Source organism: Anomalospiza imberbis, chromosome 17, assembly GCF_031753505.1.
Source record: "Anomalospiza imberbis isolate Cuckoo-Finch-1a 21T00152 chromosome 17, ASM3175350v1, whole genome shotgun sequence".
Classification (NCBI taxonomy): Eukaryota; Metazoa; Chordata; class Aves; order Passeriformes; family Viduidae; genus Anomalospiza; species Anomalospiza imberbis.
The window spans coordinates 8,749,220-8,766,598 of record NC_089697.1 but is presented as its reverse complement, the minus strand read 5'-3'; the positions used below and the strand labels follow the sequence as shown (position 1 = coordinate 8,766,598).

The window sequence follows — 17,379 nt, the reverse complement described above, 5'->3', positions numbered from 1 at the left end:
GGATGGGGCTTGGAGCAGCCTGGGGTAGTGGAAGGAGTTCATTCCATGCAGGGATTGGAATAACATGCTCTGTTATGTCCCTTCCAACCCAAATCCTTCTGTAATTCTATTATTTAAGTGCTTCCCTTTGGTGTTATCCTTTGGTCTACATATTGTGATGCTTTAAGTATTTACAAGATTATAAAACGAAACTGCAAAGAGCTAACAAATGTTTGTTAAATGTGCAAAATATTTTGAAAACTATGAGGTTTTTTTCCTGTTTAACTTGACACTTCCAAAGGTATCCATGTTTCCGGCTGAATGGCAATGCAAATATCTTAAACCTCAGTTGAGATGGGAGACTGATGTTGACAGCCCCTGCAGATGCAGCTGAAAGTCTGGCTTCTGTAACGAGGAATGTCACTGTCAGTCATTCCCTCCTGGCAACGAGGACAAAATCTGTCCAGAAGAAGTTTTGGCAGGGAGCTGGGGGTCTCTCCCAGGAGCTCCTGGTGCTGAGGATCCCTCCCGCAGGAGCTCAGGGCTGGTCCCACAGCTGAGGAGCTCCAGTTCATGATTCAGCCTCTGGCCCTGCAAAACTTACAGATGTGCTTAATTTCCTTAAGCAAACGGAGCACAGCTCCCCTCCAGTGCACACGCGGGGCTCTCACAGCTATTAATGGGATGTGAGCTCTGACTTCATCCCGGGCACTCTGAGGGTGGGCGGGAGCCAGGACTTGTTGCTGCGTTCTAGGAAATCAGCCTGCAGCCTCCCAGACAGGGATTTTATTTTATTTCATTAGCAAAGCCCCCAAAAGCCGTTTGCTGCTGCCCGCAGAAGCAGCCTCCTGCTTTCCACGCTTTATTTGGCCGCGCGAAGGGGCCAAGCCGTGCATGCGGAGAGGGAGGTGGGGGGAATCCCATCCCTCTCCCTGTGTTCTCCCTCCCCTTCCTTATCCCTCCTGACGCCTGGGAATTGAACTCTTTAATCACGCCGAGGAGCAGATGATTCTCCCGCACTCGCAGGATGTAGCCGGACCCGCCGCCCGTCCCGGCTGACTGCAGGGAGCCGCGCCGCTCCGAGAGGTCTGTGCCCTCTTCCCCTCCGGGGCTGGGTCTGCAGGGATGCCGAGGAGGGCTGTGCTCCTTTGGGGCATGTGTGGCGATCCCAAGAAGGGGATTTCTGCAGCTAGGAAGCTTGGAGCTGGTGCAGGGCTTGGGGCAGCACTGCTGGTGCCGGGCAGGGGGAACAGGTCCCATCCTTTAGGGTGAAGTGGCTTCAAGGCACATTCCCTGACATCAGCCTAAACACTGCCAAGGCTGCCTTGGCAACTCCTCAGGGGCCGCAGCTGTGAGAAACGCACTTTGTTTGTTGGTTTGATTTTTTTTTTTTCCTTCTGTTTTGTGGTTAAGAGTACAAAATTGCAGAATATTGTTGCCAGAGAGTTCTTGGAAGGGTTCGTTACCTGTGTGGGTTTTTCCCACCTGGAGGTGTGGGTGGGTCAGCCTGACAGGCTGGGGGAGCTGCAAAAGCTCAGCCTACAACTGGAACTTTTTCCTGACTTTTTTTATTCTGGTGCTGTGAGAGACCTTTTGTTCAATAGTGGAACTGAAATAGAGGAACTTTCAAAGAGACACTAGAATTGATAAATTAGTGGTCTTTAGTCTGTTTTAGGTCCTTTAACCAGCAAAGCACTCGGGGAATGTGGGACAGATTTATTCCCTGCAGTTGCCTGCCTAGGGCAGGTCCCTGTCTCTTCTGCAGGGCTGTCCCTGGCGCTGCTCATGTGTCCTGCAGTGAGTGGGACACGAGGTGACATTGCTTCTGCCAGCATGTCTGTGCAGAGACAGTGATGACCTCTGACATGAGGAAATGTTCCCAAACTGTGACTGTGGAGGATGGAAATAATTAACAGTGCCTGCAAATCCTCACCTTTAGTCCTGCTGATTTAAATATGTGGCTGGCATTCTCTTTATTTTTTTGACTAAAGCAACTAAAATTCTAAAATTTCCTGTACAAACAAAAGGCTTCTCTGACTGCCTTAACCTCCAAATCTCCTCTGAGCACACGGCTGGAGCAAGTGGAAAGTGGTGTGCTCCCCACACACCCCTATTTTCCAGGCTCTGGAAATACTCACCACTTGCTCCATGGGCTGCTGTCTCCACATTCCTTCCCTGGGGGTGAGTAACAGGAGAGAGGCATCAGCGTGCTGTGGGCTCTCTGCCTGCCAGCAGGCTGCTGTCACTGTGGTCCCCTCAGTCCCAGGGGCCACACTCAGCCTGGCTGGCTGGTGGCACCACTGACGGCAGAAACGGATGGGGAGGGACCACGGAGTCCTGGAGTCGAGGCTTGGGATGTGGTAGGTGAGCTGTGGAGAGGGAGCTCCTCCAGATGTGTGACTTCCACCCCTTCAGACAGGTGCATTTCTTATTCCTGATTTACAGGTAGGAAAATGACTGTTGGAGAAGAGGCAGGATGGTGATGGGTTTGCCTCTGAGATGGCAGAAGAGATGAAGTCCCTGTTTCTTGCTTTAAAGCTACGGAAAAGATCCACAGCCTGGGGTCTAACTGTGCCCAATGTGGCTTAAAACCAGGATTGCTGTGAGGGTGCTGAGGCCCCGGCACAGGGTGCCCCTAGATCCCTGGAAGTGTCCAAGGTCAGGTTGGATGAGTCTTGGAGCAACCTGGGACTGTGGAAAGTGTCCCTGCCCATGGCAGGGGTGGAATGAGATGAGCTTTAAGGTCCCTTCCAGCCCAAAGCAGTCTGTGATTCTATGATAATATTGCTCTCATCCCTACTGACACAACAGGGTGGAAGCTCCTGCCTGAATCAGAGCCTGTGGTAAGCCCAGATCAGTGCAGGCTGGAGGAGTTCCTTTTTCTGGACTTTGGATCCCATGTAACCCTGGTTAACATGAAAAGATCACACACAATCCAGTGCTTTTGCCAGAGTTTGGCATCCTGTTTGTCAGCAGTTGCATAGAAGTTTCAAGGAAATCAAGAGCAGTTTGGTGGCATTGCAGAATGGCAAAAATAAAATTTTAGTTCAAGGAATTTGAAAAATGGTGACTTTTGCTGCTGTTTGGCACACATACCTCTGCAGCCAGGGCAGGCTCTGCTTTCCTGGAGGTGACAGTCAGGGTCCTGAAACCCACCTAGAAAATGTTTGCTGTTTTTTATAAACAATGACCTCATTTTATTAGCTGGAAAAATAAAGCAAGTGTTTCCCATGGCTAAAGGCTTCGGTTACACTGCAGTTGTTCCATTCATCTTCAGGCAAAAAAAAAAAAAAAAAAATCACAGACAGAGAAGTGTGGTTAACAACTCCCTGTTACAACTTGCATGTTTTTCCATTAATTCTCCAGCAATTTAGATCTGATTTAAACAGATCATGCCTGGATCACTCACCTGCATATTTATTTTTCCTTGAAATGGCTACAAAGCTGCTGTGTTTGCGGGGAAGCAGGCATTTGCCAGGAGCCTTTGCATACCTGTCCATCAAGGTGAACACAAGTGAAATGTCACTGCAGGAACGGGTGCAGGGGCTGGTTCTGCCAGAAGCAATGAGGCTGAAATGTGAAGCACAGAGATGACAAAAGGCCAACAACGTGTGCTTAAAACTTAGTTTGCTGAGAGCCAGAGGAGGAGGTGGCACTGCTTCCATCAGGGTGGTTTTCTGCCGACCCAAAATTCCTGACCCAAACTGAACAGCACTGAAACCCAGGCTGGCAAAGTCAACTGTGGGTGCTCGAGGTCCCTGGGTTGAGGCTGGCAGTCAGCTTTGGCCATGCTGCAGAGGTTATTTCTGAATCAAACTGACCTTCTGCCATGGATTAGTCCGTCCTGTCTGCTTTCAGTCTGTTCAGGAGAACAAATGAAAGGAAAACTATCCCAACAAATCCTGAATATAACTTTTTGGGAATGAAATAAGAAATAAACCCCTTCTCTGTAAGCTGTTCACATACAAACTCCGCTGGGTCTGTGGATCCCTCCCGCTGCAAAACTGCTTTATCACAGCAACTGACGTCATTAAATCTGTGGTTTGAGGAGCCTGGCTGCTACAGGGTGCTCCTCTTTGTGCTTTTCCCCTTGTGATTGGTGTGTGCATCCCAGGAACATGAGAAACCTGCTGTCTGTGTACCTGGAATGATCGGGGTCATGATCATCAGAATGAATTCTGTACAGTTTAAACCAGAAGATATTCTGGAATCTCTCTGTCCAATCATTTGCCAGTGCTGTTGATTTCCATGATCAGAGCAGAGCCCATCACTGGGAGTTCCAGTGCTGAGATTGTCCTGCCCAGAGAGCAGTGCCCAGACCCGGGCACAAGCAGGAGGAGAGGAGTGTTCTCCACCAGATCTATAAACACAGTTTAGCCCAAGGCACTGAACAGCTATACTGGAGGGACCAAAAAGATAAAATAATGTGTAGGGATTGCAGGAAAATCTGTGTGTTCTTCTCCACCCACCATTTCAGTGCCATCAACGATGCCCAGAGCTTGTGGTGCCTTAAATGAGGACAGACAAAACCTGCATTTTGATGTGGTGAAATACAACTTTTACTTCTCCTTCCTGACATTTGCCCTTTTGTAGGTCCTGCTCACAATGCTGATTCACACTTGGTTCTTTCTTGCCTGCCTGCCTGTGGTGAGCCATGTCTGGGGACGAGTGGGCCAAGGTAAGGAGCCTGCCTGCCCTTGTGGGGCTGTTCCTGTGGTTTCTCTGCCCCTGGGATAGCCCAGCCCTTCCTGCTGGCAGTGACACCACTGTGAGGGGCATTCCCAAAGCCAGGCAGGATTCCAGGGGGCTGCTGTGCTCTGCTGTCTGCTGGTGAAGCTCCAAACAGCCCTTCCCAAGCATGAAGAGCAATGAGGGGTCAGGGGGCCCATCTGGGGAGAGCCCCTCGATCCCTCCCCACCCCGCCTGGCCTGACCTCATCCCTGGCAGCAGTTCAGCCACTCCCTTGCATCAGGGATGCATTTCAGCCTGTGCAAGCAATGAGGGGCTTGTGTGATCTGTGGGAGCCTGAGAAACAGGAGAAGAAAAAGGCTGTTGCTTCTTTAGACACTGCACCCTCCTGCTTTGGATGTTTGTGGTGAGATGTGGTGCAACATCTGGGTGAGAAAGCACAAGGTGATTCCTCCTGTATCATCCTGCTCCCCAGAGTGACCAGAAAATGCCTACAGCACCTCAGCACAGCCTCTCTGATGTGGAAGAGCCACCTTTAGGTTATGTCTGAATGTTCTGTGGAAGAGCACAAAGGTTTCTAAAGAGGTGGTGGCACTGCAGGGCTGGGACAGATGTGTCTCCCTGCTGTGTATCTTCCAGACTTCTGCAGTTAGGCTTAACTCCCTCTGAGCTGGAGAGCAAGGTTACAGCATCAAATAGTGCACATCTAACACAGGGCAAGGAAACAGTGGAGCTTTCATGGCACTGGGGATCATTTGCATCCAGCACATAATGGTGCTTTAGAGGATGATGTCCTTTCTGGTCTGTCTGGGGACATTCTTGTCTTTTTAGCTTCTGGGCTCCTAGAGTGATGCCCGAGGAGCTGGACCACACTTGGCCAAAAGAAGACAGCTCCATGTTTAATCTAACTATGAATTCCCCTCGTTGTTCCATGATCCTTTACCATTTCTCTTAGGCATGATTTTAGGATTTGCTTTTTGCCCTTCACCCCTCTTTCCCCTGTTTTCCTTCTTCCTCTTCAGATTTGCCCGGGGTGAGATGTGAATTTGAGCTTTGTTTCCCCAAAATAGTTATCTGCTTGTTGGGCAGCCTGCAGGAAGTCTCTGCAAGGAAAGGTTAAGGCACAGATGTTGGGCTGAGACAAGCAGGAACCTCACTGCCAGTTCTCACTGCTTTCCTGGGTGGTGACATCATGGCAGGCATGCCAGGAGGTGTCAGGGCATCCTGCAAGACCAGATTAGGGAGCTGAGGAGCCCTGGGTGACACTTTGGCAGCACTGAGCAGAAACTCCAGGTCACTCTGAGATTTACTTTTTTTGTGAGTAATTGTAAAGGGAAAAAGATTGGTAACAGCTGCAAATGAGGGGGAGCACTTGGGTGTAGATGTTTATCGTGTGCTCACTCACTGCAAATGAGGGCATCCTGCTGGAAAGGCAGCTCTGGGCACAGTGTCAGAAGGAGGGGAGAGAAATCTGCTGAGTTGCTATCCTGCAGGCAGATGAGTGAAAAAGTTTCATATGGTGACATTTGTGTGACAGGAATCATGGATTCAAGGAGTGACACACGAGCTCAGACATCCAACTGGGGTTAACAGATAGCTGTGAAATCTGGAGATGATAAAGGAATGTGCTCTTTCTTTTCTTTACCTCCTTGTCTGATACTATTTTTTCCCTCAGGATTTGTCATTTAACTTGCAGCTCCCTGCAGCAAACTGATACAAGCTGGTGCCCATGAGTTATGGTCCTGCCAGGAGCTGTTATTTACACTTTATCAGGTTTTCTTTCTTTTCTTTTTTTTTTTTTTTTCTTTTTCTTCTTTCTAAACCCAGCTGGTCCTTGGAGCTGCCTCTGAAATGATCATTCTGCAGAAGTGTGGGATCCATCACCTGGGGAATTTCTGTATTTCTCAGCAGCCTGAGCCTATAGAAGAGCCTTGCTTGAGTCCATTTATTTGTTTGCTGCCCTCCCATTTCACGTGTTTGCACTGAACACACTTGCTGCAAAAAACTATTCAGCATGAAAGGTCCTGGGAGAGCCCTTCAAGACATGGAGGGTTCAGAGAAAGCCTCCACCTGTGGGGAGGCTGCTTTCCCTTTCTGCAGGGGTATAAAATGAGCACCTGAGAAACTCCTCCTTGCACGGGAGGCTCCAGGCCTGCAGAGGTGCAAGGGGACTGCAGGAGCTGCCACGCAGCCCCAGAGGATGCTGAGGACTTGCCTGGGGTGGGGAAGGTTCCCTTTGTACTACGAAGCCCTTAGAGGAGACAGCACACGTGGGGTTTGTGGCAGGAACTGCACCCGTAACAGCACGGACGCGTCTCCTCCTCCCCAGGGTCAGGCCGGCTGAAGCTCACTGTCCTTTCTGAAGACAGGCTCCAGATGAAGTGGAAAGAGACTGAAGGGAACATCAGTGGCTACAAAGTTCGGGTAAAGCCCATGGCAGGTGCGTGCTGACACCCTGGGCATGAGTCCCAGCAGAGATTCCTGTGTGAGAGGGGGACTGAGCTCCACCTTTGTCTGGAGCACAGTAGGGGCTAAGCATGAGCATTATTTACACCTTAAGGAAATAGAGACAAGACAGAGGGAATTACCCACAGCCTGCTCTGGTTCCAGGTGTTGGTTTCACCGGGCTGTACGTGCAGCACTGACAAGGAGCCTTTCTGGCCACCGTGGGAGCAGCCTGTAGTGCCACCCAATGCAGGCACAGTCCCTTTTTCACTCAGCCACAGGAAAGAGAGGAAATTCAGCCCTGTTCATCCGAGGGTTGAACCCTAGGTTGAGCCAGAAACGCTGTTCTTTGGGCCTCTGTGAGACAAAAATGAAACGGGGGCATTGCCTGGCTCTTCTGTGGGAGCTCTCCCACCACTGCAGGGACAAGGAATGGGAAGTCTTGGACCCTGTTTCTGTGGGTGGGCTCATCCCTCTAGCTCCCTACCCCTACTCCCTGATTTCAGATGCTGAACCTGGCGCTGTTGGAAGGACACGATGTCCCTCAGCAGGGAGAAGGGGCTGAGCCATCCTTAGTCGTGGCTGAGCCATCCTTAGTCGTGGCTGAGCCATCCTTAGTCGTGGCTGAGCCATCCTTAGTCGTGGCTGGCGCTCGGTTCCCGGTCGCTGTCGCTTTTCCAGCGAGCCAGAAAAGGGAGCTGCGGAGCAGGAGTGCGGGCGGTAGCTCCTGTGATCACCCACCCGTTTTTAGCTCAGCCCCCACCTGTTTGCCAGGCTGCAGCAGCAGGTTTCTCATTCCTTGCCTGCCCTGCTCCTCCCCGGAGCCTCAGCTCAGTAGAGATTGAGGAGCATCCCGGGAATGCAGGGAATCCCCACCGGCGCTCCCAGCACATGCTTGAGGCTTTCCCTCTCAGGCTGGGGAGTTTCCAGCCCCAGGCAGGAGCACATCCATCTCCATCATTTAAAGCTTGCAGACCTTTCCTAGTCAGAGGGGTTTAGGGAGCTGCTGTGCCTCTGTGTTCTGGGCAGCACGGAGCCCATGGGGCAGCAGTCACTGCCTTGCTCCCTCTGCTCACTGCCAGCCAGCACAGAAACGCCCCAGTTCTTGGCTGGTCAAGGCATCCCAGTCCCAGGACAGGGTCCAACAGCTTGGGACACGGCAGTGGAAGTCTCTGGAGGCAGTGCCAGCCCCAGAAATGAGCTGTGCCCTGCAGGCAGCAGCTGCCCTTGGAGACAGATGGGGCAGAGACAGCACAGCTGGGGTAAGATGAGTCCAAGTGCCAGCGGTGACCTCCAGAGACACCAAGTCACTTCCTCATTTTGTCACATATGACCTCAGTCAGCTGGGTGTTTTCATAAGCACTTGCCAGTCTCTACACTCTGAAGAGCTTTTCACTCAACAACTCCTTGGGAAGCTGGTGAAAGTTGCACTAATACTGGGTGGGAAGTAATTTTCTAATTTGGGCACATACCAGGGATTTAAAAAACCTACCTCAATCTTCCCAACTCTACATTGAAGAAAAAGAGTAAAAATCAGAGCTCCTCAAAATTTAAAGCATGAATAGGAGCTGACTGCAGTCCCTAGGCAGACATTCCCTGCATTTCAGTGCTGCTTTTGCTACTGTCAGCTTAAATTTAAGCTCTGACAGGCTCTGAACTGTGGCTTCATCCCACCTCAGGGGACTCGGAGCAAGAAGTCATGCTGAAAACCAAGACTCCCAAAGCCACAGTGGGAGGGCTGAGCCCCACCAAGGAATACACCCTGCAGGTCTACGTGCTCAATGGCTCCCAGGAAGTCCTGTTTGCCAAGAGGAAATTTGTGAGTAAGTGGAGAGGGCTAAATTTTACCACGCAGAACGCCTGAGGCTCTTGAGGATGTGGCTGCTCAGAGCCCACCCTCTGGCCCTGCAGACTGCTCGGCAATACCAGAGCCTGGTACTATTTTGGTTGGAAGGTTAGAAAGGGAGATGGGGAAAACCCAGGGCATGAGGGAGGCACTGTGGCTCACAGGCCTCTCTAGATGTCTCTCTTCTCGGTTTTTGGTCTTCCTACAGTAGAGGAGCTCAGAAATGCATCCCAGACTAGAAACAACCGAAGGAATGCAGGAGCTGTGGCAGGAAAGAATCTCACCTCCTCGGCAGCTGAGCACAGTGGGGCGGCAGAGGCCACCCCACCACCCCTGAACACTGCCCTGTCACACTCAGGTGGGTGTTCTCACCATCCTGGAGTCACACAGGTTGATTTTGGGCCAAGGCCTGTGCCATGCTGCCACGGCTGGAGCATTCAGCTGTCCCTAAAACCATTCCCATTTTCTCACCACAATCTCCCTTCATCAAGAGATATTCTTTCAGTGAGTCTTGCTAGCCTGGTCTCACCCTTTGTATACAATTCTTAGCTGTAAAACACAGTAAACCACGTAAAAATATTTGCCCCTCATTCCAGCTGTGCTGAAAATGCATGTCCAGGTACCCAAATTCAGCAGATGCAAACTCATCCTTTAACTGAATGTGGATCCTTTGAGAACAAGCTGCTCCCTGAGCACTAGGGCTGATGGTGTTTTTTTTCCCTAAGCTCTGTGTCCCAGGGCTGGCTGCAGGTGCTCTGCAAGAAGGATTTCCTCAACCCCCTGGCTGAGGATTGTATGTAACTACAGAGTCTCGTGTTTCCACGGGCTCAAAAGGGAATCACACCTGCTGATGGAAGAAAGAACCATCAGGGCCATTATCCAAAAAGTCTTGCACTAGCTCAGGGTGTTTGCAAGTCACAGATTGCTGAGCTCTGGAGAGCAACGGGGTATGAGGTGCCATGGGATGTTTTCCCTGATTTATATTTTATAAACATTCATTGTTTTTCATCATTGAAGATAATGGGAAGGACAAACTTGTTGATGTGATCCATCTTTAACATTAGCTCCTGAGCACACATGCAGCCCTCTCAGAGAGGTATGAATGAAGGTGGTGACAGTCTATCCACCTATTTCCATAAACTTGTAGGAATTTCACCCTTTCTGAGCCCTCCACACCTATGCCAAATGTGGCTTAAATCAGCTGAGGAGTGGGGTTGTATGCGGATAACACAGTTAGGGACAAGGGGATTTCTCTCTTTGGAGCACAGCAAAGGACAGAGCTGAAAAGAAAAGGCAGAAGGGGATTCAGCCAAAGAGCTCAGGAGAAACGACAAGAAACCAGCCCATTGTGGAGGCCAGCGTGACAGAAACAGCATCAACAACCCCAAAATCATCCCCGCACTCTCCTGCAAACACAGAGCGAGAGTCTCCAGGAAAAGAAAAACCCCCAAAGGATTCACTGAGGCGAGGTGAGAGGGGGTTCAAACATGTCTTGCTCCTTCTTCTCTGCTGTTTTCCCTAATACTCATTGAATTCAAACTTTCCAGCCCACCCTCTGCCCCCCCAGAGTACAGTGCTGCTGGTTTTGCTTCCAAATCCTAGGTCACACTTTGGGAGCTGTCAGAGCTCACTGGAGAAATTTGGAGCTCTGCAGAGCAACATGAATTCTCAAGAAAGCTGGAGTTAGGCCAAAAATTCCTTCCAGATGATTTAATTTATTGATTTTAATTGATTTGGCACCATTCTCTCCTCATGTTTTCATCTCCCCCTGCTTCTGGCAGATTCATGTAAGCATTTGTGTTCTTCAGTAGAGCACCCCCAGCCATGGACTTTTCCAAGGTGTTTCCTTTCCAAGCACCAGGGGTGTTTGTTACCTGGCCTGCTCCTCCTTCTGTGCTTGCTCTTCATGTTTCACAGATCCATGAGGTGCCTTCAGATTCAGTTGAGATTGTGATGGCTCCCAGCCCTGCTGAAATGGTGGGAATGGGATGGGCCAGAGCATCCCCTTGGGCCCAGTAGAAATCCATGTCTGTGAGAGGAGAAACACCTCCTTGAAGCCTGATAAATCTTAGTGGGATCATCTGTTTCCCCTCCACCAAAGATGGAAAATTCCCCATCTGAGAAATACTCAAGGAAGATGCAAACAATTAGCAAAATGCCTTATCTTATCCTCTGCTGAACTGAAGGCTGGGGTGGGGAGGAAGGCAGAGCTGGAGTATCCATGGTGCCAGCAGGTTTTTACTGAGAGATTGGATTTCATATAAAGCCATGAAATAATTGTAGCCCACAGGGGATCTCGTGATGGAATGGAATTAAGCAATCACCTGCAATTCTTGGAGACTTAAGCTAGATAAAAGGAAGCACTGGGCTGGGGCAGAGATGGAATGGAGCTGACAGCTTGCAGAGAGCAGTGCTTGGGTTAGCACATGCTTCCTGACAGCTTTAACCCCTTCTTTGCAGAGGTGTAGCTGCACACCACTCCATTTTGAGGTGCTGAGATGGGTTATCCTTGGCTCCATGGTTTTCACAGGATGCTGACATGTGCCAGACTGGAAGATGGTCCATTCCACCATCCAGACAAGACCCTGCACAGCAGATTTGATTTTTATCTTAAAACTGAAGCAGGTTTTCCTCCTTACAATTGCTTCTCTCAATATCAAACCTTTCCCCTGCAGGCTCCCAGTTTCAGTGTGACACACCTGCCATGATTGACATCGTCCTGCTTGTGGATGGCTCCTGGAGCATCGGGCGCAACAATTTCAAGCTCATTAAGGAGTTCCTGAGCAATTTGATTTCCCCATTCAGTATTGCAGAAGACAAGATAAGAGTAGGTAGGACATGCTCCTGTTTCCTGACCTTGGGATATTTGAAGGGGCCTTGGTCTCTTGTCCCCGTGGTTATGTGCTCCTCTTGGGAGCTGTTATTTCTTTAGGATGGGGTCCTTGAGCTGCTCTTGGGAGCTTTTCCCATCTGGCAGCAAGCTCTGGCCCCTAGTGGCTGTGAGAAATATCTGTGCAGTGAACAGCAGCGCTGTCTTTGGGCAGCCCTAGGTCGGGTGGTGGTGATGAGATACTTTTGGGATTTGCTGCCATCTCTGACGAGGTGCTCAGCCACCAATGCACTGAGTGCAGTGGCAATGCCCCGCTGGGGCTGCTGTGAGTTCAGCAGGGAATGGGGCTGCTTCCAGCTCTGAATGATGCTGACAGCCAGGCTGTACATGAAATAGGATGGGGTAAATCCTTCTCAGCCCTTGCAGCTGATTGTTTGACCTGGATTAACCCTGACACCTTATCAAATACCTGTGATCATCATGACAAGGGGTGTGTACTTCTGTACCACGTGGGGTCTGAGGCATCGCTTTGCTGCCAGCATAGCAGCAAAGAATCACAGAATTGTGGAATATTCTGATTTGGGAGGGACCCACAAGGATCATTGAGTCCCAGCCCTGTACAGAACACCCCAAAGATCCTACCCTGTGCCTGAGAGCCTTATCCAAACATTCCTTGAGGTCTGTGAGGCCTGGAACTGTGACCACTGCCCTGGGGAATGTGTTCAGTGCCCCACCACCCTCTGGGGGAAGAACCTTTTCCCAATATCCAGCCTAAACCTCCCCTGACTCAACTTCATGTGATTTTCTCAGAGCCATGCAGAGAAGTGGAGGTAGAAGCCCCATCTGCTCACCCCCAGTCCCTGTCATTATTTTGTGCCATCTTCCCTGCCAATCCTGACACCAGCTCAGGTGGGCCTCCTGAGCTCACCTGGGCTGGCTCGATGCCCACAGCTCCTGTGTTCCCCAGGGCTGTCCCAGTACAGCAGTGACCCCCGCACGGAGTGGGATCTGAGCGCTTACTCCACGAGGGACCAGGTGCTGGAGGCCGTCAGGAATCTGCGGTACAAGGGTGGCAACACCTTTACAGGTAACTGCTGGGACTGTGGCCACCGGGGAGCAGAGAAAACAGTAAAAGCATGGGGGTTTTTTGGAAGGCTGTGGCACAACCTCCATCTCTGCCCCTCCCCAGGTCTAGCACTGACCCACGTCCTGGAGCAGAATCTGAAACCAGATGCTGGTGCCCGGCTGGAGGCTGAGAAGTTGGTAATCCTCCTGACTGATGGGAAATCCCAGGATGATGCCAACCTGGCTGCTCAGACCTTGAAAAACTTGGGCATAGAGATATTTGCCATTGGTAAGATCACAGCCATTGATGAGCTGTAGGAAAAAGCCAACCTATTTTTGGTCACCTTCAAATAAGGTTATGTTCCCTCAACTTTGACAGAAGCATCCTGAGGCTGTAGAACTGAGGTAGTGGGTGAGACCTCATTACCCTGTGGCTCAGATGAAAATTAACTCGTTTATTCAGCCCAGGCAGTGTCTTCAAAGGATATTTTCTTTTTGGAGAAAGTATTCACATGAGAGATTTCACACCTCCCATCTAATGAACTTTGGGAGCCTCAGGGACCAGCGCCACGAAAACAGTATTCTTAGCTGTGGAATAAGGCAAGAGAATGTGGTATTGGGGTGGCAGGAGACCTCCTGTATAATTACTGCCTCTCACACTTTCCCATTTCTCTGAATAGCAACATTATCTGTTTTTCACTGTCTGCCAGCAACACTGAGACACAGAATGGCCTTGAGCAGCTCTGGCCTTGAGGAGCACACGAGGTCTGCTGGAGACGGATACATGAGCAATAAAGTTGCATAAAAACTCGCCTAAAATTGCAATCTCCAAAAATTTAAGTGCTAATTTATGTTGGGAATATGCAAGTGAGGGTTTATTGCATAGGGTTATGCAGATAAGTGGCATTTATGGAGGGAGGAGAGCTGCTGAGCCTCCTTCAACAGTGTTAGGGAACCTTGAACTTAGTTCTGGGAAGAAAAATGAGTTGTATTGTGGAGCTTGGTCAGCGAGAGTTAATAAGGAAGGGGAGCTGAAGGATGGGGATGGAGGATGCTGTGTGATGGAAAAGTTCTGTATATAATAGGGCTGCATTTTGCTCATCCCTGACTCTGTTGAAATGCAATGTGGTGTTCTGACGAACAACAGGCTCTCTGTGGGGAGCACTGGCACCTCATAAATATGAAATGGTTGTTTGTTCATTCAGTCCCTCATCTGTTTATGCCAACTGCCTCTCAGGTTGAAAAATATCTACCTTTCTGATAGCAAAGCCTGCAGGTGGTGAGGAGGCAGGGAAACAGAAGGAAGATTCACCAGGCTGTCTCCAGGCCACCAAAGGCCTTCTGAGCTGAAAGCTCTTCCCAGGCTGGGCTGAGGTGGCTGCCACAGGAAAGTTGCTGCAGGAAAAGGCACCACTGTGCCAGTGGGGTGACTGGGAGGCTGTGCTTGGAGAGCAGGGTGGTGGTGAGCCTCTGTCTGGGGAGTTTCTCAGGCTGGTTCTCTGGCGGCAGGGGTGAAGAACGCGGACGAGGCGGAGCTGCGGCAGGTGGCCTCGGAGCCGCTGGAGCTCACCGTCTACAACGTGCTGGACTTCCCCCTGCTCAGCTCCCTGGTGGGCAAACTCACACGGGTCCTGTGCACCAAGATCAAGGAGAGGAGCCACAAGGAAACCACAGGTGAAGTGGGGCCTCCCTTCCTGCTGCTCACCATCCCCTTTCCTCTTGGAGGATAAAATCACCTAAAGGCAGCAATTACCATTACAGGGAAAAGGGGCTTGCCTTCCCTCTTCCTTTATCAGAGGGTGTGATAAATATGTTGTATCCATCTCTTTTTCTGAGTTTCTTCCAACCAAAAAGAGGTAGAAAAAGCAGAACTAGTATGAAATATACTAGGGAAAGAGTATGGGGTAAATGTGGAGGTAGGATGAGGAGATGACAAAACACCTATACACTTTTTTTTTTTTCTCCACTAAACTTTAAATGATGGATCTCCAAGGCATTTTCAAGTTGAAATCAAGCAGCCATTTCTTTCCTTCGCTGGGGATCAGCTTGCATGATGAAGAACATGAAGAACGACTCCAAATGTTAGCTTAGATCCTCAGGAGAAATATCGTGTACATATTTCTATCTCTTTTTACTCTAAGATTGACCTAAGCAGAAAAGGAACATCTAAATTTCAAACATAATTTTATTTTAATGATCTGGACATTCATGTAAATAAATTCATTTATTCTTATTGATTTGTATTTGACATAAATAGACATTTTACAAAGGTGAAGGTTAGGCTGAAGAAAAAGGAGCTTCTTCAAAAAGAAACCAAAGTAATTTTTGCTTGGTAATTTTGGCAAATTTTTGTGATTGAGAAATGCAGCCTTGTGTTGAAGAATTATTTGCAGCACTCAGCAAAATACAGAGTCTGCTCTTTATAGAGTATTTATGTTCTCTGTACACCCAGTTTTAAAATATTTATTTCGGAGCAGTCTGGAACAGTTTCTATACTCTATAGGGAAGGAGACTGCAACTTGATTTGAAAAATGTCACTCATATTTATGAGCTGGAAAGTATGTTTGGCACGAGAAGTGTGAATGTAAGAAAATAACTCTGTTTTTACTTCCTAGGCAGCACTGTGAAAGACACTCCTGTGAACACGGGTGCCCAGCTCAGCCCAACTGACCTGAAAATATCTGCTGTGACCTCCAAGAGCATGCACTTGGCCTGGAGCCCTCCTCTGAGACCACCAAAGAAATACCGGGTTGTGTATTATCCATCCAAGGGTGGGACGCCCAAAGAGGTGAGAGACCTTTCCCTGGACATCTGAGACTGCCACAGCTTCCAGATGGTGGCTGGGAATTTAAGTAGGCTTGGGTGGACAAAAAGAGGGTGGGAGTGGGACATCAGTTAAGCCAGAGATGAAATTAAATGTACAATGAGTGTAAATGTGATGAGGTAACAGGGTGACAAGACAGAAAACGTTGATTTTTCTCTTAGCCAGTGTTATCCCCTCCCTAAATCATGTGTTTTGACTCAAAGAGGACACTTGGGCGCAGAGATCGGTCCAAGGATACTCATCTGTGATGGATATGATTTTAAAAAGCAAACCCAAATTGTGGATGAATTTCCATTGATTTCATTGAGAGCATGACTAGAGTTTTGTGCTCAGTGTTTGCACAAATCCCAGGCTTAGAGGACAGAAATCCTTTCTGCCTCTCGCCTCTCTGCTCTGGAGAGATTTTAGCTAGCACAAAGCACAGAGGACAACTGGACTTCATGTTTCTGGGCACAGACCTGCCACGGAGGAGCCACGCTGGCCAGGGATGGCCACTTCAGCCGTTCCATTGCTGAAGAGCAGCAGCACCTCCCTGGCCTGACAGCCCTGCCTTGTGCTTGCAGGTGCTTTTAGAGGGAGCAGTGTCCTCCCTGCAGCTGTCCAACCTGACCTCGCACACGGAGTACGTGGTGTCGGTGATCCCCGTGTACGACACCGCCGCGGGGGACGCGCTGAGAGGCGTCACCTCCACATGTAGGTCGTGAGTAGAGAGTCCTGTGCTCATGGCTGGTGGTAGCTGGTCTGACCATCTCAGACTGGAGCCTGCCTTGTGTATTTCCCAGCTCATGTTCAGCCTGCCTACAGCTCTTTTTATCTTGGAGATGCTCAGAACTCAACCAGACAAGACCCTGAGCTAACTGTTCTTTAAGCAGCTGGTTGGGCCAGAGACCTCCAGGGGTCATTTCCACCGAAGTCATTCTGCAAAGCAGAATGTGGCAGTAACACACCCTGCTAGAAATATATTGCAGCTCTTTGCTGCTTTTTTAAAAATTTTAAATCCATGGTCTCCAAGTGAATTAAACTCTCTGTAGCATAGAGACTGTGTTAGACATGGGGTAAGAGCCCACCAGCTTGCAGTAGCTGTTGTAAAGCCAGGTGTCCCCTGGGTTTTGAGTTGTTTCAGACCTCATACACTGAAGGTACCTTTGTGCCTTATTTGTCTCTTTAGTGCCTTTGTCTTCCCCTCGCTCCCTGCGTGTCTCTGAGCTGAGCCACAACAGTCTGAGGCTGAGCTGGAAAGCAGCCCAGGGAGCCACACACTACCTGGTGCTCTGCTCTGCAGCCCCTGATGGAGCAGAGGACTATACAACAGAGGTAGAGTTTGTGACAATACTGATAACATTGTTTTTTCTCTGTCTAAGCTGAGTTTAGTGCTAGCTCTAAGCTTTGGCAATTGGTATTGTGTGGTCAAAGAAAAAAAATGTATCAGAGTTATTGCCAGAAACAGCTTTCATAAAAGATTATTTTTTAATGGTTTGTCTCAAAACAATTTCTAACTGTGAGGGTTTCATGTGGGAAATTAAGTCAAGGGAGAGATCTGGCTGCCTCCTGGAAAGGCACTGAAGTCACATCCTTGCAGCCCCAAGTGTAATCACTGTATCCTTGAGGCTGTACATAAACATCTTGACTGTGTGTATCTTTAAATGTTAATTGAAAATGTGATAGGGTGGATTTTGCTGACATCTGAAAACAGACTTACAA

General features: G+C 49.4%; 1 protein-coding gene across 1 annotated transcript in view; it reads left to right on the top strand.

Moving 5' to 3' along the window:
* The first annotated feature begins 4,551 nt into the window (after nucleotides 1-4,551).
* COL20A1 (collagen type XX alpha 1 chain) overlaps nucleotides 4,552-17,379 on the top strand; it is a 47,328-nt gene continuing 34,500 nt past the window's right edge. The window contains exons 1-12 of the mRNA XM_068207901.1: nucleotides 4,552-4,657; nucleotides 6,998-7,108; nucleotides 8,793-8,936; nucleotides 9,168-9,317; nucleotides 10,228-10,428; nucleotides 11,635-11,790; nucleotides 12,757-12,876; nucleotides 12,979-13,143; nucleotides 14,364-14,528; nucleotides 15,470-15,642; nucleotides 16,242-16,371; nucleotides 16,847-16,992. Coding sequence (XP_068064002.1) covers nucleotides 4,585-4,657; nucleotides 6,998-7,108; nucleotides 8,793-8,936; nucleotides 9,168-9,317; nucleotides 10,228-10,428; nucleotides 11,635-11,790; nucleotides 12,757-12,876; nucleotides 12,979-13,143; nucleotides 14,364-14,528; nucleotides 15,470-15,642; nucleotides 16,242-16,371; nucleotides 16,847-16,992 — 1,734 coding nt within the window. The 5' untranslated portion in view covers nucleotides 4,552-4,584. The remainder of the gene's footprint in view (nucleotides 4,658-6,997; nucleotides 7,109-8,792; nucleotides 8,937-9,167; nucleotides 9,318-10,227; nucleotides 10,429-11,634; nucleotides 11,791-12,756; nucleotides 12,877-12,978; nucleotides 13,144-14,363; nucleotides 14,529-15,469; nucleotides 15,643-16,241; nucleotides 16,372-16,846; nucleotides 16,993-17,379) is intronic.